Genomic DNA, 23,594 nt, shown 5'->3' with positions numbered 1-23,594 from the left:
ATCTGTGAGCTTTCTGTAAGTACTAAGCCTACTGAGGCTTGCTGAATGCACCAACCAGCTGATCAGCATTTCTAGCAAGCCTGTTTGGGCAGGAATTGGCTGCTGTACAAATGAGGAACTCCAGAGTGCAGCCAATCCCACTGGGGCTTTCTGTCACTGCCAGTCAGCTGACTTGTGTTGACAGGAAGCATCACTTTCCAAAAATTGGGAGCACACTTTTAGGCTTCTGATTGTTCCTTTGCGGCTGTATCTCTTCCTGCCCCACAACTGATGTCTCGTGGGATGTCAGGTGGGGCAGGTGGGTGTGGTGATAATGGCCTTGTGGGCAAATTGGGCTTTAACTGAGGCCTCATTTGGCCCAGTTGCTGGAAGTTCTCACTCTCTCTGCCTCCTCCACATCCCCCCACCCCATGAGCTTAAGGACACATAAAAAGAAAGATGATTGGGAGAGACAAGGAAAAAAGCAAGTTTAGGCACTCATTTTTTGTTACAACTACCAACTGGAGAGGAAAGAGTTTTAAGGAGAAGAGGACCCAAAAGATGCTGGTCTCTCGTATTATCCACATACAGTGGTACCTTGGGTTACAGACGCTTCAGGTTATAGACACTTCAGGTTACAGACTCCTCAAACCCAGAAATAGTACCTCGGGTTAAGAACTTTGTTTCAGGATGAGAACAGAAATCGCGGCGTGGCAGCAGCGGGAGGCCCCATTAGCTAAAGTGGTACCTCAGGTTAAGAACTGCTTCAGGTTAAGAACGGACCTCCAGAACGAATTAAATTCTTAACCCAAGGTACCACTGTAGTCTTAATGCTCACATACATAGTTCTAATCTGTAGCTTAGTGTTATGTCTGAATCAGATAACAGTGTCTGGAAGGAAGGAAAGATCGAAAGAAAGAAAGCCAAACCTGGCCCCAGGGCTGTAAATTAGTTTTATCTCAATCTCTCAATATTTTTACAGTAAAACCTTAAGACCATGATTTATTGAGCTTGAAGATTTATGTGGTTTATCACTGGGACATTCATTTTATACCATTGTTGGTATAAAATGCTGGTTTGTAACTCTGCTCAATCTTTTCTAGATCCTTGTCTGAAGCCATGTCTGTGGAAAAAATCGCTGCTATCAAAGCCAAAATCATGGCCAAGAAAAGGTCCACCATTAAGACTGATTTGGATGATGACATAACTGCTCTTAAACAGCGAAGTTTCGTCGATGCGGAAGTTGATGTAACTAGAGACATTGTCAGCAGGGAAAGGGTGTGGAGGACTAGAACGACCATTTTACAAAGCACAGGCAAGGTAAGGACTTAGCATATTTGTGTCCCATCAACTGACAGATGATTCTATGTCTGCCTTTGATGTTCAGTAAGAACAAGGGTCATTTTAGAGTTTGAATGTGGTAGTGCAAATACACATAGCAGACCAGTCCTATGCGTGTGTGTGCAACTACTGTATGTTCACTTGTACTTTCCCCACATAAACATGCATATGGCTGCAGCGTAAGAACTGTCAATATACAGCTCTGCAAATTTCCTTAGAAATTGCTTGTCTCTCAATCATTTCTCAGTCTCAATCATAGTTGAACCGTGATTTGGTTGTTATCGTATGCATTTATTCATATCCTAACACTCTTCAGAAGACATACTTTTTTTCTTTTTTAGCTTTTTGGTCTTGCTTAACGTCATAAAATGACACCAGAGTCTATAAAGTATGAAAACCCCTAAATGTTTTACCTTGTCCTGCTCCTACAGCTAAGTCTTAGGCCAGTACAATCCCTCCTCCTCCAGTCTGATTTGAGACTGGATTCAATGATTCGGATCAGCCCTGAACTGGGACGATCTGGGCACAACCCACAAATCCTTAAAAAAGAAAAAAAGAAAAATTGTGTTTCTAATACCATTCCATATATGAGAAATAAACGGGGGGAAATACATAGATCACAAAAAACCTCTGAAATAGAAAATAAATAACAATTTTAAGATTGTAAAACATAAACTGAAAACCAGAAAGTATTCCTCCTCCAACTTCCCATCCTCTCCTTCCATGGTGCCATTTTTCTATTCTTTTTCTCGCATTTTCTTGGTTCGCCCCATCTATCGCAACTACAGTGGTACCTCTAGTTACGAACTTAATTTGTTCCAGAGGTCCGTTCTTAACCTAAAACTGTTCTTAACTAGAGGTGTGCACACGATTTCCATTCTCATCCTGCGGCAAAGTTCTCAACTCGAGGTACCTCTTCCAGGTTAGCGGAGTTTGTAACCTCAAGCGTTTGTAACCTGAGGCGTTTGTAACTCGAGGTTTTGTTGTTTAGTCGTGTCCGACTCTTCCTGACCCCATGGACCAGAGCACGCCAGGCACTCCTGTCTTCCACTGCCTCCCACAGTTTGGTCAAACTCATGCTGGTAGCTTCGAGAACACTATCCAACCATCTCGTCCTTTGTCGTCCCCTTCTCCTTGTGCCCTCAATCTTTCCCAACATCAGGGTCTTTTCCAGGGAGTCTTCTCTTCTCATGAGGTGGCCAAAGTATTGGAGCCTCAGCTTCAGGATCTGTCCTTCCAGTGAGCACTCAGGGCTGATTTCCTTAATAATGGAGAGGTTTGAAATTCTTGCAGTCCATGGGACTCTCAAGAGTCTCCTCCAGCACCATAATTCAAAAGCATCAATTCTTTGGCGATCAGCCTTCTTTATGGTCCAGCTCTCACTTCCATACATCACTACTGGGAAAACCATAGCTTTTACTATACAGACCTTTGTCAGCAAGGTGATGTCTCTGCTTTTTAAGATGCTGCCTAGGTTTGTCATTTCTTTTCTCCCAGGAAGCAGGCGTCTTTTAATTTCGCGGCTGCTGTCACCATCTGCAGTGATCATGGAGCCCAAGAAAGTAAAATCTCTCACTGTTTCCTATTCTTCCTCTTCTATTTGTACTCGTATACACTGTACTCATATACACATTAGTTTTTTCTTACCATGCTGAAAATCTTACCATCCTGCTGGTTTAATTGTTTGTTTATAATATATTCAGTAAAAATATCCAGTTTTTTATATATCCAGTTTCTCATATTTTTCATCATTTTGATTTATTATAGTGGTCATCCCTGCTAACTCTGCATACTCTAACAGTTTAATATGCCATTCTTTTGTTGGGATCTTGTCTGTTTTCCATTTTGGGGCTAGTAATACGCATGCAGCTGTTGTCGCATAGAGGAACAAGTTTCTCTCTTTTTTAGTCACTTCTGTTGTTATTAACCCCAGCAGATACGCTTCTGGGTTTTTAGAGAAGGGTTTTTTAAACATTTTTTTTTAGTTCATTATGGATCATTTTGCCAGTAGTTTTTAATTATACTACATGCCCACCACATGTGGTAAAATGATCCCTCTGCTGTTTTATATTTCCAGCAATTGCCCGTTGATGACCCACAAATCCTGATCACATTGCAAGAGGGGGGGAAAACAGAAATTCCATTGACTTGCCTTGGGAAGCCAAAATGGCTATATTTTGCTCCCCTCCCCCCCCAATAGGTGCATGAAATTTGGAGATATGGTAATTCATCAATAAGGGATTAACACTTCAAAGTTTCAGATGCTGGAGTAAACATGATTAAGATCAGGCTGCACAGCCAGCAGCAGAAACACCATGCTATTTATTTATATGGCGTGAGCGCTATATTTTATGTTCACGAACCTTTTCTACAAGGTATCATTAACTACTGACAATTTCTTTTGTCTATATCTATATTCCTGTTAACAGTATGTTATGAAAAATGAATTTCACACTGTCCCTGCAAGTACATTTCAGACTACACTGAGTTCACGGTTTTCAAGAGTTGGCCATTTTTTTGCCAGTGCACATCTCAAAATTACATAGAAAATGTATGATATGTTTTAACAAGCTACTGTACAAAAGCCTGACGACAACAGCAATACCTTCTCTGTGATCTGAACTGAAAATGCTTGTTCCAAACTGTGACTCAGTGGAGGTGTGGTGACATGACATAGGCCTGGCACATACCTGTTGGAAAGGTTGCAGAGGAGGAATCTCTGCCAAGTGTTTTAGAAGAGTGGCTACTTGACTCGATGTGCAAACAAATATGCACATGTTGAATTTTGATGATTGTGGGTGCAGAAAGAATAAAGCAGGATGTTGGTTTTATGTAACACTGGAACCAGGATTTCATAGATTTGGTCATGAAGTTCCAGATGCTTTCTTCTCTTGAGCATGATTTCTTCCTTGTTGGGAATTGTATGAGTTTGGTTTTGTTTGCCTCTGATTTTAAAACAAAGCCTGTTATGCTTCTAAACTGACTGTGTTCTTGAAGGTAAATATTAAAACTCTACTACCTGCAGCGATGGTGGTGCTGTGGGTTAAACCACAGAGCCTAGGACTTGCCAATCAGAAGGTCAGCGGTTTGAATCCCCGCAATGGGGTGAGCTCCTGTTGCTCGGTCCCAGCTCCTGCCCACCTAGCAGTTTGAAAGCACGTCAAAGTGCAAGTAGATAAATAGGTACCGCTCCGGCAAGAAGGTAAACGGCGTTTCCATGCGCTGCTCTGGTTCGCCAGAAGCGGCTAAGTCATGCTGGCCACATGACCCGGAAGCTGTACACCAGCTCCCTCGGCCAATAAAGCGAGATGAGTACCGCAACCCCAGAGTCGGTCACAACTGGACCGAATGGTCAGGGGTCCCTTTACCTTTACCTGCAGTGATGCAGCATTGGTTTCCAAACAGTGCAAACAGAGTGACATTCTTTTTTAACAACAACAGCATTCATGAACTGAACACTGTTGTTGTTGTTGTTGTTAAAAAAGAATGTCATTCTGTTTGCACTGTTTGAAGGCCAGTCTGAACACTGGGGAAATCTCTGGGGGACTATTGCTGTGTCTGTGAGATGTGGCTTTGAATTTAAATGCCAGTATGCTGTAGGGATTAGAGTGTCAGCTTAGGAACAGAGACAAGGGTTCAAATCCCCACACAGCCATGAAGCTCACTTGGTGACCTAGGGACAGTCACTGCCTCTCAGCCTAACCTACCTCAGGGGATTAAATGTGGAAGTGTGTGTGGGGGGGGCATGTATGCTATGTTGAGCTCCTTGAAGAAAAGGTGGAATATAATTGCAATAAAATGAAAATAAAAAATGAATCGTTTAGTACATATTTAGATTAGTACATATGAAGCTGCGGTCTTGCCACTCTAATCACTGTATCGAAAACAAAATGTATGCCAAAGAACAAGTTATGCTGCTCATGCCAAGCCACAGGAGTTTGAAATATTGACATGTTGGTTCAGATATCCTGGCAGCAATTTCTACAATTTAAAGACCATTTTCTGAAGAAGGAATGTTGCAGGGTCCTTGATATAATTCTCGGTATTGGCTACCTAAATATTCTGTTTTTGATAGATGTGTATTTTACCTTAAACTAAGACTGCTGTGGCAGGACGTGGGTGGTGCTGTGGGTTAAACCACAGAGCCTAGGACTTGCCGATCATAAGGTCGGCAGTTCGAATCCCCGCAACGGGGTGAGCTCCTGTTGCTAGGTCCCAGCTCCTGCGAACCTAGCAGTTCGAAAGCACATCAAAGTGCAAGTAGATAAATAAGTACCACTCCGGTGGGAAGGTAAACGGCGTTTCCGTGCGCTGCTCTGGTTCGCCAGAAGCGGCTTAGTCATGCTGGCCACATGACCCGGAAGCTGTACGCCGGCTCCCTCGGCCAGTAAAGCGAGATGAGTGCCGCAACCCCAGAGTCGTCCACAACTGGACCTAACGGTCAGGGGTACCTTTACATTTACCTTTATGACTTAAAACATGGGAGAGTGGAAGTTGGATCAGGACCAACTGATAAATCAGTCTGGTTTGTAGATCATAGGCCACTGTTCTTAACTGTTTTTTCATTATAGCAACAGAAGGATGCTCCTCCCTCTTAATTTAGACTTGAGGGGAAGATCCATGGTTTTTGATTTGGAAAGTAAGTTCCCTAGTTATTATTCTGTGCTACTTTGCCCCTGGCCACCTATTTTCTACTTGGTGGACTCTTGTTTCTAGTAAAAAGAAAATTCTATAAAGCTGAAGTCTGCCCACTCCTGACTTAAACTGTTAGTAGAACAAGATGTTTTAAATGTTTGGGGCAAAGGTTTTGAAAGTAAGCTGAAATTCCTTTGCACAAAATGTACCAGTACATGCTAGGTTGCCTGCAATGTGTCCCTTATTTGGTAACATCTAGTGACAGGCTCATCAAATGATGAGAATGTGCACTGAAATACTGCTATAATGATGGACTACAAGTTGGGAAGTGTTGGGCGCTGCTTGCGTCAGTATATCCACATTATTTCTGACAAACGTTATGGTGGTGTCTTATAGCTGGAATATATCATAAGCAGTCCCGGAGAAGGGGCAAAGCAGGACAGGTTTTTTGTGGGTAAAGGGGGTACTAACAGCCAGTGAAGTGAGGAATTACATTATGATATGGGCAACCATAAGCATAGTTAATGTTAAGCACGAATGAACTGCATGCCGGTGATCACTTCTCAATTGTGAGTGGCAGTTGTTGCTGCTCATGGTTTAGTGAAAGACAAACCATAAGTTGGGTTCAGCTGGCAGAACAAGCAAAGAGTGGGGATATTGAACAAGGTGTGTTTACACCCTCAAATTACTTAGAATTTGGACGCTATAAAGCTGCTAATGTATGAAATATATTTGTAGAGAAAAATAAAAAAATGATCAACACTGTGTTCCTCTTTTCCTTTTCTTTTTGTATTGTTGCTTTTCCTCTTTCTATTACTAGCCTTTGCTCCTAATTCCATTATTGAATATTTGGGCCTTCAGGTATTAGTAGGGGTATACACACGTTATTCATGGCTCTCTAGGGCAGTTCCCTTTAGAATTTGATCATTGTAGCTTTATCCAAATTCTTACCCTTGAATACTAGACTTCATTCTTTTCATTTGTTAACTGGAACATTTCAGATGACCTCTAACACACCTGCAACATTTTCTTTCTCGTGTCAGTAAGCTTAACCTTGTTTCGCTGCAGTGCTTGACAGTGAGTTAGTTTGTTCAAAGAGAACTTCATTCTCAAAGCAGTCTCTGTAGTAGCTAATAATGCAAGAATTCTGAATTCTCAAAAGGCCGCCCTTATAGTGAAGGTGCTGGGTTGCCTTTTAAGATGCTGAGTTTTTTTCAAATCCACTTTGTAGGTCTGCATCTCAAAGCTCTAAGGATACAAAAGAAGAATTCCCTTTCTTCTCCTCACAGACAGTTTTCTGAATGAGCACTAGATGGTGGTCTTGTTCCACACATGATAAAATTATTCGCTTGATGGAGTCTGAGAACCAAAGGAATCAATGTGCACTTGGAGCTCTAAGAATGATTTTTCCTGCTGTGAGCTCATTCCAATGACAAATTTCAATAATGTTAACATGTCCAACATTTTGAGTTAGGAGTCTTATGCATGTTTAGATCGAGGCGATTTGACGACCGGGGGGAAAATTCAATTTAAATCATTGCTGTAAATTAAGTTTTCCAATCAGTATATATCCTGAATAAAGTACATGAATGAGTTGCTTAAGCAATGAAAGCATATTGGTATGACACTAAATAGTCTTTATTTCACCTAGGAGTCCACAAATTCTGACTGCTAGCACTAATCAGCTTGTGGTCCTCAAGCAATTTAATATTTACATTTCAAAACACATATCTGTTTCACCAGGCTATGAATAACTCAACCTTTATTTAGGTCATGGATTTTGAGGCTTTGCCAAATCCAGATAAATTTTGGACTACAACTCCCATCATTCCTTGCCATTGGCCATGCTGATTGGGAATGCTGGGAATTGAAGGCCAACATCATTTTGAGAGGCACAAATTACCCATTCCTGATTAGATTTATGAGTACATGAAATGACTTTATGGAGATTTTAAGAAGCAGTAACCTGTTGGTATTTTGAAGACTGAACATTTTAAAGGGAAAAAATGGTGTTATATATTGTAGTAGACCAAATACGTGGCAAACAGAAAAGTCTTAATCCTGTTTGTAGAATATGTCACACTTTAAAGAAATATAATCTGAATCCTGTATGTAGGGAGGGGAATAATTTATGTTTATATTTATACATTAAGCAACAATACTTTTGCAATGCTGTTTAGTATGGAAAATAAATAATTTAAACATTAAACATAGAACATAATAAATCAGGTTTGTTTTGTTTTTAAAAAAGACTGAATTCTGAGCTTTAGAAAGTTAAATATATTTTTCAATTGTACAGTGCAGGTTTAGCAAATGAGTTTGCCCATAGGCTTGATTGCAGAAGTGATAAAGCCCAATGGGGGATTTGTATGGCAAAATTTGGTTAGTATTGTGGAACAGCAGAAGTGCTGGATGAGGTTATAAAGTAAAGGACCCCTGGACGGTTAAGTCAAGTCAAAGGCGACTATGGGGTTGTGGCGCTCGTCTCGCTTTCAGGCCGAGGGAGCTGGCGTTTGTCCACAGACAGCTTTCCGGCTCATGTGGCCAGCATGACTAAACCGCTTCTGGCACAATGGGACACCGTGACAGAAACCAGAGCACACAGAAATCCTGTTTACCTTCCTGCTACAGCAGTACCTATTTATCTACTTGCACTGGTGTGCTTTCGAACATTGAAGTTGGCAGGAGCTGTGCCAGAGCAATAGGAGCTCACTCCATCATGGGGATTCGAACCACCGACCTTGAAGTCGGCAAGCCCAAGAGGCTCAGTGGTTTGGACCACAGCACCACCTGTGTCCTGGATGGGAGTAACAAAATGCAGCTCTTGCTCTTGTCCTCCCCACTTCAAGTGGCATAGGGTGCCCAAAGTGTCCAGCTTTGGTGGCCTAGCTGTTGAAAATACACTTCAGCCTCTCTCTTGCAACACACGAGTGTGCCCTTGCACACAGTTTGGAAGTCAGTGTACTGAACTATTTTGTGTAAGTTGCTACGCTGCCACCATCTGTTGCCACGTATGTGTGTACTTACTGAGCATCACTTCATTCTAGGTCTAATTGTCTGGAGCAGATGCTTATTTGTTGCACGTAAATGTGCCCAGGCATAACAGATGGACATTTGTTGTGTGTGTGTGTGTGATGCTACTACAATAGTGTATTCAACTGAAGAAATGCAAATAGGAGCTTCTCAGCCTACAGGCAATGGAGCACATGTTGGCCTGCCAAGAACTTCTCAAACCACGCAAAGCTTGAGCCTCCTTATTTCCAGCCACTTATGTATTCTGTGACTTCAGCCAAAGATCTTCCCCCTCCTGCACAGTTACTAGTTGTTGCTGAAGATGCCATCTGACTGTAAGGCCAGAAGTATTGGAAATTGCAGTTTGTGGGAAAGTGGGTGGAATAATGAAATAAGATATAGCTTAAAGCAGGTTCACGGTAAGAGAACTTGTTTAGCAATAATAATAATAATAATAATAATAATAATAATAATTTATTATTTATACTCCGCCCATCTGGCTGAGTCTCCCCAGTCACTATGGGCAGCTCCCAATCAAGTGTTAAAAACAATACAGCGTTAAATATTAAAAACTTCCCTGAACAGGGCTGCCTTCAGATGTCCTTTAAAGATAGGATAGCTGCTAATTTCCTTCACATCTGAAGGGAGGGTGTTCCACAGGGTGGGAGCCACTACCGAGAAGGCCCTCTGTCTGGTTCCTTGTAACCTCACTTCTCAAGTAAAGAACTTTGCTTCAGGATGAGAACAGAAATCGTGCTCCGGCAGCGCGGTGGCAGCGGGAGGCCCCATTAGCTAAAGTGGTGCTTCAGGTTAAGAACAGTTTCTGGTTAAGAACGGACCTCCAGAACGAATTAAGTACTTAACCTGAGGTACCACTGTATTGGAATCCATTTTGAGGGGCAAAGCACAACTAAAATAATTCTTTAAACCCTTGAGTTAAAAAGCATTTTCCTCATTTTAAAAGAAAACATTGGACATTTCAAAAAAGGGCTAAAAAAATACACCATTTCCCCATTTCTCTTTCCCATCTCATTAGCTCCACTGCAGTTAATGTCGGTGCCAAAAGTTGCTTAACCGTGATTGAAGTAGAAGAGCAAAGCTTCTTCAGGGAGGAATCTGAGTGTGCATTCCCAAGGGCTGGCTCTTTGTTTGCTAACTGCAGTAAGCAAGGGAGCTAGCTAGCATTATATCTGCACTGGACCTTCTATTAAAAAATACAGTTCATTTAGAGTCTTTTAAATGGGGTATAGGCTTGAACTGTCCATTCATTTCTATATCATTCCAGCCGCTTCTGAAGATGACTTTATGCAGCAGACTTAAATGAGTTGGTCAGGTTTTGTTTTTTTTAATGGAATTACTACCGCAAGGGGCCCTGGGTTACTCTCGTGTAGTCTTAAAACACACACATCAACGTGCAAGACAGGCACATTACTAAGAATGTAGCACACTTAGAACTTTGCAGCTTGTGTCTGTTTTTGATGCTTTAATGTTTCCATACTTAATAGGAGAGAACCATTTTGCATTATAAATGTTTTGCAGGGAGCTCTGCTACTGAATACATTCATTATTACTTAGAATTATCGGTAATGGAGGACATCTGTTGTGTACATATGCCATTCAATATGAAGTGCATCTTGAGAGTTGATGTAAATTTGTTAAATATGTGCCCTTTTAAATATGACTGATATTAGCATTATATGCTGCTTTTAAACAGCCTAATATGGTTTACTTATGCTGCCTCATGCTGAGCTCCTTTTAATAGGGTTAACATAGTAATTTTCTTGGTTTGAAAGGCATATATTATGTTTTTCTTGCTTCTTACACATTTGTGCACATCCCGAGTCGTCATTTGTCTGGTGTACCTTGGTTTTTTATGCTTTAAGGCAAGATCCAATATTAGTCATGTTTGGAGTAGACCCATCGAAATCAACATACCTAAGTAATTTACAACTAGATTACCAGATTACTAGTATTTTTGCCCTGCATCCAGGTTTATGTACCCTCCTTTTATGCTGCCAGGTGGTCAGGATATAGATACAGAACATTTAAATATTAAAATCTCTTAAACATATATTCTAGTTGAAACTCCCTTTTTGTAGACGCTCTTTCGTTAATTGTTGGCCACCTCTGTACGAGAAAGAGCTGTTGATATTCCTGATGGTGGAGAGTAAAGCTTCCAGAAAAAAATATACAGTGGTACCTTTGGATACGAACGGAGCCCCATTCTCATCCTGAAGTAAACGTAACACGTGTCTGCGGGTCGCGTTTCGCCGCTTCCGTGCATGTGCGTGATGTCATTTTGAGTGTCTGCGCATGCACGAGCAGCGAAACTCAGAAGTAATGCACTCCGTTACTTTCGGGTCGCCGCGGAGTGCAACCCGAAAATACTTAACCTGAAGCTACTTCAACCCGAGGTATGACTGTATTCTGTCCGGTTTTCAAATCTTTAATGGAGTTTGAATCAGAGCCCCAGATTTCCGAGCCATGGAGCATTTGAGTAAGCCCTTTGCTACCAACTATCTTTAGGGATGGTTCAGTCAGCTGACCTTCCTTTTGGTAATAGGATTTCATCAGTGCCCCTATGGTTTTCTGTGCTTTGACTTGTACTGTCTCCATATGACACTTCCACGAGAGGATTTCATTAAAGAGTGCACCCATGTATCTAAATGAGTGAGTTTGTTCTATGGCCTGCTGATCCAAGCATCATCTCTATGTAGGTCTGTGTCTGCCAAAAATCATAATGTTGGTCTTAAGAGTAATTTGTAGCTAGGCTTTCCTGTTTACAGTATGTGCTATACACCTCCAAGAGATTTTTGAGGAAAGAGAGAGGGGTACTAAATAATCTGCATACATCAAGATTGAGATCTTTCTGTCTCTAATTACTGGAGAGGGGAAGTTTGCATTGGCTAAATAGGCACCAAATCATTAAGATAAAAATGAAAAAGAGTGGGAGCCAGAATGCAATCTCACTTTACTCCTTGTGACGTTTTAAAATCACCAACCTTACCACCCTTTAAACCTACTCTGAGCCTCATTTCTGCGTAGCCGTATACTTCGTGGATCAATAGTGTAAATCTGCATTTGATATTGGCAATTTGAAATTTCTCCCATCTGTTTTGATTAGTAGAGTCAAATCCCGCAGAAAGATCAATAAAAGCTACTTAAGGATTTTTCTTAATGTTCTAGGATATATTTTTATAATATGGTTCATAGTAAAACATTGATCAATGGATAGGTAAGGTAAAGACCCCTGGACAGTCAAAGACAACTATGAGGTGCGGCGCTTATCTTGCTTTCAGGCTGAGGGAGTTGGCGTTTGTCCACAGACAGCTTTCCAGGTCATGTGGCCAGCATGATGACTAAACCGCTTCTGGTGCAATGGAACACCGTGACGGAAACCAGAGTGCACGGAAACTCCGTTTACCTTCCTGCCACAGTGGTACCTATCTATCTACTTGCACTGGTATACTTTCAATCTGCAAGGTTGGTAGAAGCTGGGGCAGAGCAACAGGAGCTCACCCCATTGCACGGATTCAAACCGCTGACCTTCCGATCGGCAAGCTCAAAAGCCTCAGTGGTTTAGACCACAGCGCCACCCGTGTCCCTGTATCAATGAGTATACTAGAGTATTACATGTAATGTAGTGCGGGAAGGGAAGTCCTGCCCTGTGGAATTCTCTACCAGTAGAAGTTCAATAGGGATCACTTTTGCCTTCTTTCTGATGTCTTCTGAAAACTGTACTGTAGGCAGTCTGTCACAATTTGTATTACTCTTTTTAACCGATCAGAATCTACTGATGTTTTATTGATATTTTATTGATAATTATGGGCTGACTTCATTATTCTTTATGTTGTAATACATAGGAGCATTGGGTGGAGTTCATAAAACCTCTTCGCATTTCATGGAGAGAAAGATTATTGTAATTAATTAGAACGTATGCGCTAGCGCTCATGTAGACACACATTTTATCAAATAGATTTATATCCTGTGTTTCCTCCAAAATGAGCCCAGGGTTGCAAGGGTCATTTACATACAAAGGTCACTAACTAAACTTCGCACCTGCATTTTTCTCCACTTGTACCAAGCTGAAGAAAGGAAACTGTCACCAAGTGTTAAGAGGAGGGCATTTGTCACTAGCTACTTTGTATTTTCTAAGCATTAAAGTCTCTCTTCCTTTAATACATTTCTGCAAAGAGACAGAAACTGGAAATATGTGACAACTCATGTGCATGTGCAAATTGATTAAAAGCTGTTTCACATGCTACTTATTATCACTTACTGTCTGAAAATGTGCAAACGGTAAGAGACAGAAGAGTGGCAGAAAATGTTCAGTGGTTTTGTCAGTTGCATTTCTCAAAATTGTGGCTTCTAGCTATACTTTGTAGTACACTGTATAGATGTAAATTTATATTTTTCTGTTATATACTGCTTCAGAAGACACTGGTTAACAGATAAATAGTATAACATTCAATCTCTTGTGTTCTAGAACTTTGCCAAGAACATTTTTGCAATTCTTCAGTCCGTCAAAGCAAGAGAAGAAGGACGTGCACCTGAACAAAGACCAGCACCAAATACTGCACCAGTGGTAAGACTTATTCCTCAGTAAGGGATTTGGGTTTAATTAAAAAGCAAAAAGATTCAGGTACTGAGCATTTAATTGCAAAACAGATACCTTTAATACTGCTTCCCATGTATTTTGTCATGGCAATAGTTTGAACGTTCATATTACAGAAGTGAGGTATATGTGAAGATTTACACTCTGGAAGAAATTATGTAGACAATTGAAACAGAATGCTTGCTAATTTTAAAAGGACTTTGGCAATGTGGGCACTTGTACTTTCCTTAAAATTCCAAGTACAGTCCAATCTCGGTTTCCGAATGCCTCAGTTATTGTATGTTTCAGCTCCCGAACGCCAAAAACCTGGAAGTAAGTGTTCTGGTTTCCAAATGTTTTTCGGAACCCGAACATCCAAAGCTCTTGCAACTAGGCGGAAGCAGTGCCTCGGTTATTGAACGTTTCGGAAGCCGAAGAGGCTTCCAGAAAGGATTACGTTCAACAACTAAGGTTTGACTGTAGCAACATTTTTTCAAAAAAAAAAAAAAGAGTCCAGAATAAACGTAGGAAGTGTTTGAATCCATATACTTGTGTGAAATAAAACAGATTTATTCAAAAGCAAGGGCAGCATCCAACAAAATAGTTCTGTTAGTGCAAGGATTTCAGTTCGTGCAACGAAAGTTGCTCTCCGTGCAAGCACACCCACCCCAAATCTGCTCCAGGAGCCTGGAATAACCCCCAGAACAGGTTTAGTGTGCAGATTGGAGAAGAGAGGGAAGAGAAATTATATTGTGCAACCAAATGTCCCTGTATTGTATACTGCCCCAAATTCCAAATTGGTGTAGATTCTACTAACAAGACTCCCTAAAATACTATTATACTGTTTAGTTTTATTAATAGTGGATCTGTTACAGAGGGTACTTTAATTACCACTCTTTCTGGATGGCATTCAGGTTTTGCCTCTGCTGTAGACCTTCGTTGGCATATCTCAGCTCTTCTTCTATCCCCCTGCTGTTTCCATGCCTTTCTGTGTTTTCCGTGTCACTTAATTAGGATAGAGTTTGTTTATCTAGAATCAGCAAGGTGACCAGGACTTAAAACCAATGGCAGCCTGGTGTTACAAAGTAATGATGATGAGGCACAATACCTGGTGGTTGAGTTGGTTCAAATTCCCACTTTCCAAAATTCATATTCCTAGTTGTACCAAAGTCCGGTGCACTCTTTCCATTCTCGCCGTAACTAGCATGTAATGATAAGATGACGTCCAGAACCGCGATGGCCACTTGAACATTGAAATGGATGGGACTTTGTTTCACGTACACTGTACCGAATGATTGAAACCGTGTTAGTAAATGGCCTATGCAAAAGATGGATGAATTGGAATTTGCCGCCCCATTAGGCTGACAGCATTTCAATTACACTTAGGGAAAGCTTCCACTCCTCCCAAGTTTGTACTTAATCTGTGCATCTCAGTTCCAAATGGCGTTTACTTAGCAATAAACACCTCTGACTTGTTGGAACCTGTATACCTGTTCTCAGTGTCGGCAATTTTGATTAGAAAAGGCGAATTGGTTGGCAGTCAATTTCGATTATTAGGGGTCGAAAGATCAATAAAAGCTACATAAAGATTACTGTGTTCTTTATGTTCTTAGTATATATATTCCATTCTTTCTCTTAGGTTTCATAGAATCATAGAGATTGAAGAGACCACAAGGGCCATCAAGTCCAACCCCCTGCCAAGCAGGAAAATAATTCATAATTCATAATAATTCAAGCAGGTTTAATTCATAAGTTGTTGGATTAGTTTGAGAACTACTGACCCTTGCCATGCCAATAACATTTCTAAATATTAACCATGTGGATCAATTCAATAATGGCGTTGGAACCACTTTTATTCATCTAATCTGTTTTGGGGGTTTTTTTTGGTTTGGTTTAGGAAAGCTTCAATGGCACTGGGATCAGGCAACTGGAAAACAGCTCTTGCCTTGCTTTGCTAACTCTTTAAATTGAGCCTCACTTAGTACAGTATGATATTGTGCTAAGTTTAGAAGACCTTTCCACTAGTTTTAGAAGTCGGTAGATAAGCTTAAATAGCAAATCAGGTTTAATATGAAGTACCTTTGAATATATTAAAATAGTAAGAGTTGAATCCAAATACAGTTTTGTGCTAGTGAACATCTAATGTTCCGTTAGATGGGGAACATGGTTTTTTCCCAAGTTCCCCTATTTGCTGCAACCCTCTGCTTAACATTTAATAGGGTTTCTTGACATGCAAAAACAGCTTTTCAAAGGGTGCAGGAGCCTGCAGAGCTAGGAGGAAGTGGCGAAAAGCAAGTGTATTGATTGCATTAAGCAAATCCATTGGATATAACCCAAAGTAAATTCTGCATCATCATTTCACATATCGTAATAATAATCTAAGTGTATTTTTTATTATGACTTACATTAGCATGCCACAAAACTTATACTTTACATTTTTGTTTTCAGGACCCCACTTTGCGCAACAAGCAGCCAATTCCAGCGGCCTATAACAGATATGATCAGGAAAGGTTTAAAGGAAAGGAAGGTAAGTTTACTTGTGTTACCTGTTTTCAGTGTCAGCAATTTTGATTGGGAGAGGGCACACATAAGTACACATAAGTAAAACAGTACAGTGGTACCTTGTGTAACTTACCGGCCCCCTTCCGAATGCTGCGGGTTACGCGCTCCGCTAACCCAGAAGTAGATGCCCCTTGTTGCGACCTTTGTCCCGGGATGCGAGCGGACGTCACACTCTGGCGGCGCAGCAGCAGTGGGGGGCACCATTAGAGAAAGCGTTACGAGCGGTTTCCTGTTACGAACGGACCTCCGGAACAGATTACCGTATTTTTCGCTCTATAAGACGCACCAGACCATAAGACGCACCTAGTTTTTGGAGGAGGAAAACAAGAAAAAAAATATTCTGAATCTCAGAAGCCAGAACAGCAAGAGGGATCGCTGCGCAGTGAAAGCAGCAATCCCTCTTGCCGTTCTGGCTCTTGGGATAGCTGCACAGCCTGCATTTACTCCATAAGACGCACACACACTTCCCCTTACTTTTTAGGAGAGAAAAGGTGAGTCTTATAGAGCAAAAAATATGGTATGTACGTAACATGAGGTACCACTGTATGCTTATTTTCAAATCCCTGGAGTTGACTGTGTTGATCAGGAACCTGTTTCTGAAAAAGTAGCAGATTAATGGGGAAAATGAAATAAGACATAGCTATTAAGAAGCAAACGGTACTTTTAAAATAGTAAATACCTATATTTGAATTTTATGAATTCCTGATAGTCATATTCGTAGTTTCTTTGCTGATAGTACCAATCAGCTAGACAGTTCTGACACTTGGTACTTAAACAATCATCTTTTCTTTATCAACTCTAGAAAAGCTGAGGTAATTATTTCAGTTCTGCTTTCCTGTTAAACAAAAGCCTAGTTTCCTGATAAATTATATCCCTAGAGTGTCTCCATTAATTAATATGTTATTGGGAAGAGTCTCGTCTTTCCACCTCTCTCCAGAGAGGTGTAAGAATAAAATATGTCAGACACTCATTTTCTGTCAATCTTTCTCTCTTGTGTGTGTACGTACCTCTGTACGTACGTGTACCAGTTGCCATCACAATTTGTCATTCTACATTGTGGCCACTGAGTTGTATCCATATGAGAGCCCTCCACTGATGGAAGGGTCCCAGCACAACCTCTGAACATATTGCCACCAGCTCCACAAATTAAGGATCAATATGATTCTGAGTCGGCACTGCAGATCTTGTCTTCTTAAATCAGGATTTTAACCTGCTTTAGGCTGCAATTTCCACTTGTGAAGAGTGAACTCTGATTAGCACTATCATCCACAAACCTTAGAAAGGCTGGGAGGGACTCATGCTCAAGAGTAGAGGGTTTGCTGATGATAGGGAGTACAGAATCTAAGCCCCTTAACTGTAGCTGCATTGTGTTGGCCCCAAATGAAGAGGCCCCAATTGGCTGTGGCTCTTCTGCTATCACAAAATTTCACTGCCAGGTGTTTTATTTTTTCATCTAATATTCTGTGACTTGATGTCTTGTGAAATGATGCTTTAAATATAAAGGTAGCTTATACATTTAATAAGTGTACTGAAAGGAACCACAGGCTAGCTAAGCTTGGGTAAACATGGAATCAGACACTCAGAATTTCTTTCCAAATGATTGGCATGCCATACAGGTGGCCGTGTTCTTGTTCATGTGAACAATTATTACAGCTCTAGTTGAATAATTACTGTTCTGCCCATTTTATATGCGCTTTGACAATGTTAGTTAATGTTCTTGGCATCTGTCTGTCTCAAGAGACAACAGAGCACGCCTCTGAGGGTCTAATGGCTGCATTAGCAGCGCCTAAGTGATTTTCCCAGGATGCACACCTGGGCAGTGTGTATGGAGGTCCAGGGCTGCCCAGATGACAAGACTCCCCTCTCAGCCTCACTGACATGGTCCAAAGGAAAGCAAAGCAATACATTTGGCACCAGCTTGGCTGCAGGAGTAGCTGGAAAGAAGTGTGCAAGGAGCCATCTTATCATCTTAGGGACTCCATTCTGGATTTGTGTAGCATTTACTCCTTAGCCTTTTCTCCTCCTGAAGATACCCCGCAAGGCAGCAGAAGTTTAGGACTGGAGTTTTCCTGAAGATACCCCGCAAGGCAGCAGAAGTTTAGGACTGGAGTTTTCCTTCTCCTGGATATGCAGTGTTCGAAACTCCCATTGTTCTAGGCACATTTTGCGACAGGGAATTTCACGAGCTGTTTATGAGCTCTGTGTGCAGTATTGCGCTCAAGATTTCAGATTAAAACTGCAGAGTTTAAGCGTTTGAGATCCATCAGCTACTCTGAAGTAGAAAGAGACCCTCTTAAGAATATTAGGGGGTGGGCAGGGGAAGGACTAGACCTGGGGTGTCAAACTCAAATTCATTGGGGGCCGCATCAGCAGTTTGGTCACCCTCAAAGGGCCGGTTGGCCTAAAATATTTGAGCAGGCTGAGACCCCCGAAGTTGATGGGCTTTGACATTTAAATGGGGTGTGTGTGTCATGTGATAAATTATGTGAGGTTCGAGCTGGTCTTTGACCAGTAATAAATTATGATGATGATGATGGTGATGTGAGGGGGGGCCTACCTGCCCCCCTCAATATTTTATTCAAGCTGACACCCCTGTTATGAAAGATTACTAAAGTCTGCCCCTGTGGTGATGTATCATAACATTGTGCAGGCCCAGTCTAAGGGCACCTTTACCGGACTGCGTCTTGTGGCTGGGGCTTGTCTGTGCCTTCTCTCCCTTCTCTGCCTGTTGCTGCCTCCTCCCTGTGCCAGGCGCTGGGGGGGAATATTTCTGACGGGGGCCAATGCTGCTTGTTCCTCCCTCTGCTTTTCAACACTGCAATATATCGCTACCGTATCACAACATCACTATCACAATGTTGAAAAGTTGGTATCATCTGCTTTTAGGGGCTGAGGGGCTTACTCAGTACGGACAAGGGCACTCCTAGGAGTTTATTGGATTTCAAATCCCTGGATTTCAAATCCCATTGAGGGGGGAGGGGCAGACTTTGGTAATATGGCACCCTGAGTGAGGACAAAATTTGGTGCCCCCCACCATAGAATAAATAGGCATCGTTATCATTATTTTGTGCTCTCTTGGCTCGGGGCGGGTGAGGCGCCCGCATGGCCCCAAATCTGGCGCTGGTGGAGGAAGCACATTTGCACGACGGGCCGAGCTGCCCCTGTGGATCTGGCTGCCTGAGGCAGCCACCTCCCCTTGCCCTCCGTGGCAAGCTGAGACTGAGGAGATGCCGGGCGCGGGGCTCCCGTACACTTGCCAGAAGCTGTCGGGGAAGGTGTCCGGCTGGGCTTCAAGGCTCGGTGGGGCCCACTGGCAGAGGGCGGCGCTGCGCCTCGCCTGGGCATGGAAGCCCTGCCGGCACGTTGTTTCCCACGCCACGCCGTGCTCCCGCTCGCTCGCTCCCTCCCGCTCCCTCCCGTCCTCCGTGCCTCGCCTGCCAGACTCGCACCCCTGCCCGGTGGTGGCGCAGCGGAGGCCGAGCATGGCGCCAGCAGCGGCTGCCGGGGCACACGGAGGAGCGTCCGGCCGGGCAGCTCCGCTCCGCTTGTTGCTGCTGCTTGCGCTGGGCGCCTCCTGGGTGACGCGCCCGCCGGACCGGAGTGGCCGCCAGAGACGCGGCAGCCTGTGGGACGAGTCGGGTGGCCTGTGGGGTCGTGCCGGCAGGGGACCTCCGGAGGCGGCCTCTCTGCTCACCACCTCCTTCGTGCTGAAAGGCGACGCGGGGCACAACCAGGCGATGGTGCACTGGACGGGCGAGAACAGCAGCGAGAACGGCGGCTACACGGGCCACATGACGAGGTCTGGCGGGCCAGATTCGGCCCTCGGGCCTTATGTTTGACACCCCTGGACTAGACCATGTGAAAAATGAACATAATATTTTAGCTGCAGTTCATTCATTTTCAGCTTTGTATTCGTGTTATAAAAATAACATGCCCAGACATTCCATTGTTGCGCCCGTAACCTAGGTCTAAGGTGCCATATGGCTCCTAGCTTTTAATATATCAGTTTCTAACACTGTAGATGGGCTGCCTTCCTAGGTTGATGGGCCCCACCTGTCCTTCACTTCCCTCTACAGCACATGCAGAAAATGCCTTCTTGACCATTGGTCCCGCTATTGGTCTCATCCGCTCAATCCACCAGAGAAGTCCCAAACTCACTGAGCGTTTGAGATCCATCAGCTACCTTTATTTGGTTTAGCCAGCCAGTCAAATCCTTTCTGGGGTGTGGCCACTGTTGCATGCTGACAGCTTCTAGGAGCCACAGGTGAGAGCTGCGTGCAGCCTGGGGACCAAAGGTGGGCAAACTACCCAGAAGGAGCATGATGTGTTCCCCACCAGAGGTACTACCCCCATATACCCCATGTTAGCTAATATAGCAATGCTATATCCTTAGATATAGCACAAAACGGTAGTGCAGAATTACCATTGCTCCAGTATACTGGGCAAAGATGGTTGTGGAATTCAAAATTTGCTGCCCATAACATATACAGTATGCAACTCCTCTTTAGCAAAGCTCATGCTGCCTTTGCACAGTGTGTCTGTCTGTGCTGTCACTCCCCATGCCTTCTGTAATGGCAATCCAGTTTAGTTAATGCCATGTCCCTTAGTCTGTTGCATGCTTTTCAGGCATGCTTTCTGTTAAGACTGTGTTGTTCGGTTTTTCTGGTTTGAAGAAAACAATGGAGATTGGGTTGCAGAGTGTATTTCCCCCACAGCTGGTAATAGCTTTGTAAAAAGGAAATATTCACATCCTTTCTAAAGCGATTTTGTGTCCTCAAAGATTATAAGAACAGAGTCACGGCTTCATATCTTGTGAATAAAAAGCCCTATGGGTTTAACAGAGCATGGTAATAAACACTGGCAAACCTTTAAGCAGAATACATCAGCCTTTGACAAAGTACAAGTAATTTTTTGGAAATGGTTACTGTCTGATAAAAATAACTCTGTCTCTGTGACACACCGAACATTCAAGTGGAAAATGTGATTAAGCTGCAAAAACAGTAAAGACCTCTAACTATCATCACAAGATATCTATTGCCCTCAGCCTTCTTTCCTTTAAAAAAAAAACACCTTCAAAATCTCCTTAATGTTACCCAGGTCTTGTAGATTGCTGTATACTTAATTTTTTTTGGCTATGATTCTCTCATTTCATACAAATTAATTCTGATAGCTTATTTTTTTAAGCTGCTTTAAAATTTGTTTTTTTTATGTTCAAAGCTGATTTGAGCATTCATTTATATTTGTATTGAATTATTCATTTTTATGGCATAAGTCGTGTGGTGAAGCAAAAGTACTAAATATTTTAATGAATGCAAAAATGAATGGGTTGAAGAAGAAAATCTGATACAGAAAGAAGAAATTCCATATTGCTCTCAATCAGCAGTTGAATGTCAACCTGATGTCAACTGGATGAGCATTTGCATGTGTTAACTGGAATAGTTGCACTATACTGAAAAATACACATTGCAGGCAGGTAGCGTGCATGCAGATATTGCAGCAGACAGCTTATCCATTTCCAGGGGAAGGAAGCCCCCTGGAACTGCCACCTGTCTTCTGGTGCTGTGGGGAGTAGAGCTGGCTAGGGTTGGGGCTGGGTTTTCCCCCTTACAACCCTGCAACCGGGAATGGGAGGTGGCTTAATAGACTACAGTATAGTGTAAATGTAACTTTTATATGCTCTGGGAAAGAAACAAAAAAGTGTGACTTGCTTTATTGTGTTACTCATTTTTTGTGTGATGGCCTGTAACAAAACTATCCAAGGCATGCCTGTATATATAGTTATAAACTAGCATTATGATGGGTAGGTGTGTATGCAGGAGAGGATTCATGTATTGCACTTGCCTGTTGGTCCAGTGGTACCTTGGTTTTTGAGCGTCTCGGAAGCTGAATGTTTCGGTTTTCGAACGCCGATAACTCAGATGTAATTGCTTCCATTTTCGAATGCGCCTCGGAAGTCAAACGGCTTCTGCTGCATATTTTTCATTTTTTCCAATTGAACTTGCAGCCAGCCCTTTGTGCCTCAGTTTTTGAATATTTCAGAAGTCGAAAGGTCTTCCGGAACAGATTACATTCAAGAACTGAGGTACCACTGTATTTGCTTTACTTTTTCCAATGAAAGTGCATAGAAATCAATGAATTACATGGGTAAAGCAAATAAGCACAATTAAGGACATCATTAGGATGTCCTGACTCCTTTTCTCCCTACTCCCATTAACTCAGTTATTTAGATTCAATCCTTCTGCTCTTTCCGTTGCCTCATTCTGAATTGCATTTCTTGGTCAACCTGGGGTCTTTGATGGAATTTTGTAAACCAGCTTACATTCACAAACAATTTATATAGTGTTTAACGTGTACACTGTAAGTTGTATTTTCCTCATTAGAACTTTGTTAGGCTGACTTTTCCTATTTTTGTGACAGAGAATGGATGCTGAAAGTGTCCAGGCTGATTGCCTTTTTGCCCAACTTAAGTTTGTAATAGGTGGAAAATATAAACAGTATTTCTGGTGGTTACTGTAGTCTTCAGAAAGTTCCTTTCTGTTTAGCATGTAAGGCAGCAGGTAGAAACCCCAATTACCAATTGGGCTTTGGGGGGGGGGGCGGGGGTTGTGAATCCTAAATTTGTGTGGGCCTCTTTTGGTCAGCCATTTTAGATCAGGAGTCACCAACATGCATCTGTGTTCACACCTGTACCTGCAGAGGACTTCCCTGGCACCTGTAGAATCTCCCAATTCTACCGAAATAAAGCTTGAAAGAAGTATTCCATAGTAGCGAGTAGACAAAGTATGTACTAGGTTGTGGAGTGCATGGATTGCCCAGAGCAGTTTCTCAGTTTTGCAGATATGCCCACAAACCCCAAAAGCATGGCAAGCTCTGATGTAGAGTAGGCACCCGTGAAAATCCCTTCATTCCTGCTATTCATCTGTTGACCAGCCTGATCTTCCCTGCCAGTTTGGGTTTTTTTTCTTCCTTGCATGGATTTCTGCTCTGTGATGTTTGAATATTTTATCCTACTCAAGTCAGTTCTTGAAGAGCTTTCCTCTATGGATGACATATTCCATTTTTAGTGCCCCTGTCTTCTGATTAAAGAGGAACTTATGTTTTTTCTGCCTGCTCTCCTAACTGCTGGACAGAAAGGAACTTCACAGCAAGGTTTCTAATGGCAGAGATGGACTTGAGCAAGCCTTACTAGGTAAGGTGCTCCCTTCATATAAAGGTCACAACATCTTGGTAGATGAAAGGAGGGACACTGAGCAGGGTCTCTCTAGTACATTTTAAACAACACGGGTTGTTATAGAGGCATGCTTAGTTATATGCAGGACCAAGGTTGCAAAGGGTTTTCCAGCATCTCTGATATGACCTGGACTACCAGTTAAATATGTTCCTACAGTAGCTGAGTATCTCTGTATCTTGAGCTTCTGAAGTGTCTTTTAGGGCGGCCTTGTGAACAGAATAGCAGCAGAAATCTTAAGTG

The 23,594-nt window shown here is 42.4% G+C and overlaps 2 protein-coding genes across 2 annotated transcripts in view; one reads left to right on the top strand and one right to left on the bottom strand.

The window, feature by feature from the left end:
• The window catches only part of GLRX2 (glutaredoxin 2), a 183,418-nt gene that overhangs the window by 23,798 nt on the left and 136,026 nt on the right, over positions 1-23,594 (bottom strand). The gene's annotated exons all lie outside the window — the stretch shown is intronic.
• CDC73 (cell division cycle 73) overlaps positions 1-23,594 on the top strand; it is a 107,307-nt gene that overhangs the window by 15,645 nt on the left and 68,068 nt on the right. The window contains exons 7-9 of the mRNA XM_081914908.1: positions 1,083-1,299; positions 13,454-13,552; positions 16,010-16,088. Coding sequence (XP_081771034.1) covers positions 1,083-1,299; positions 13,454-13,552; positions 16,010-16,088 — 395 coding nt within the window. The remainder of the gene's footprint in view (positions 1-1,082; positions 1,300-13,453; positions 13,553-16,009; positions 16,089-23,594) is intronic.

Source organism: Podarcis melisellensis (genome assembly GCF_964234715.1).
Source record: "Podarcis melisellensis genome assembly, chromosome: 6".
NCBI classification, from domain to species: Eukaryota; Metazoa; Chordata; class Lepidosauria; order Squamata; family Lacertidae; genus Podarcis; species Podarcis melisellensis.
The sequence above is the reverse complement of the archived record's forward strand: the minus strand, read 5'-3'. Positions and strand labels throughout refer to the sequence as shown.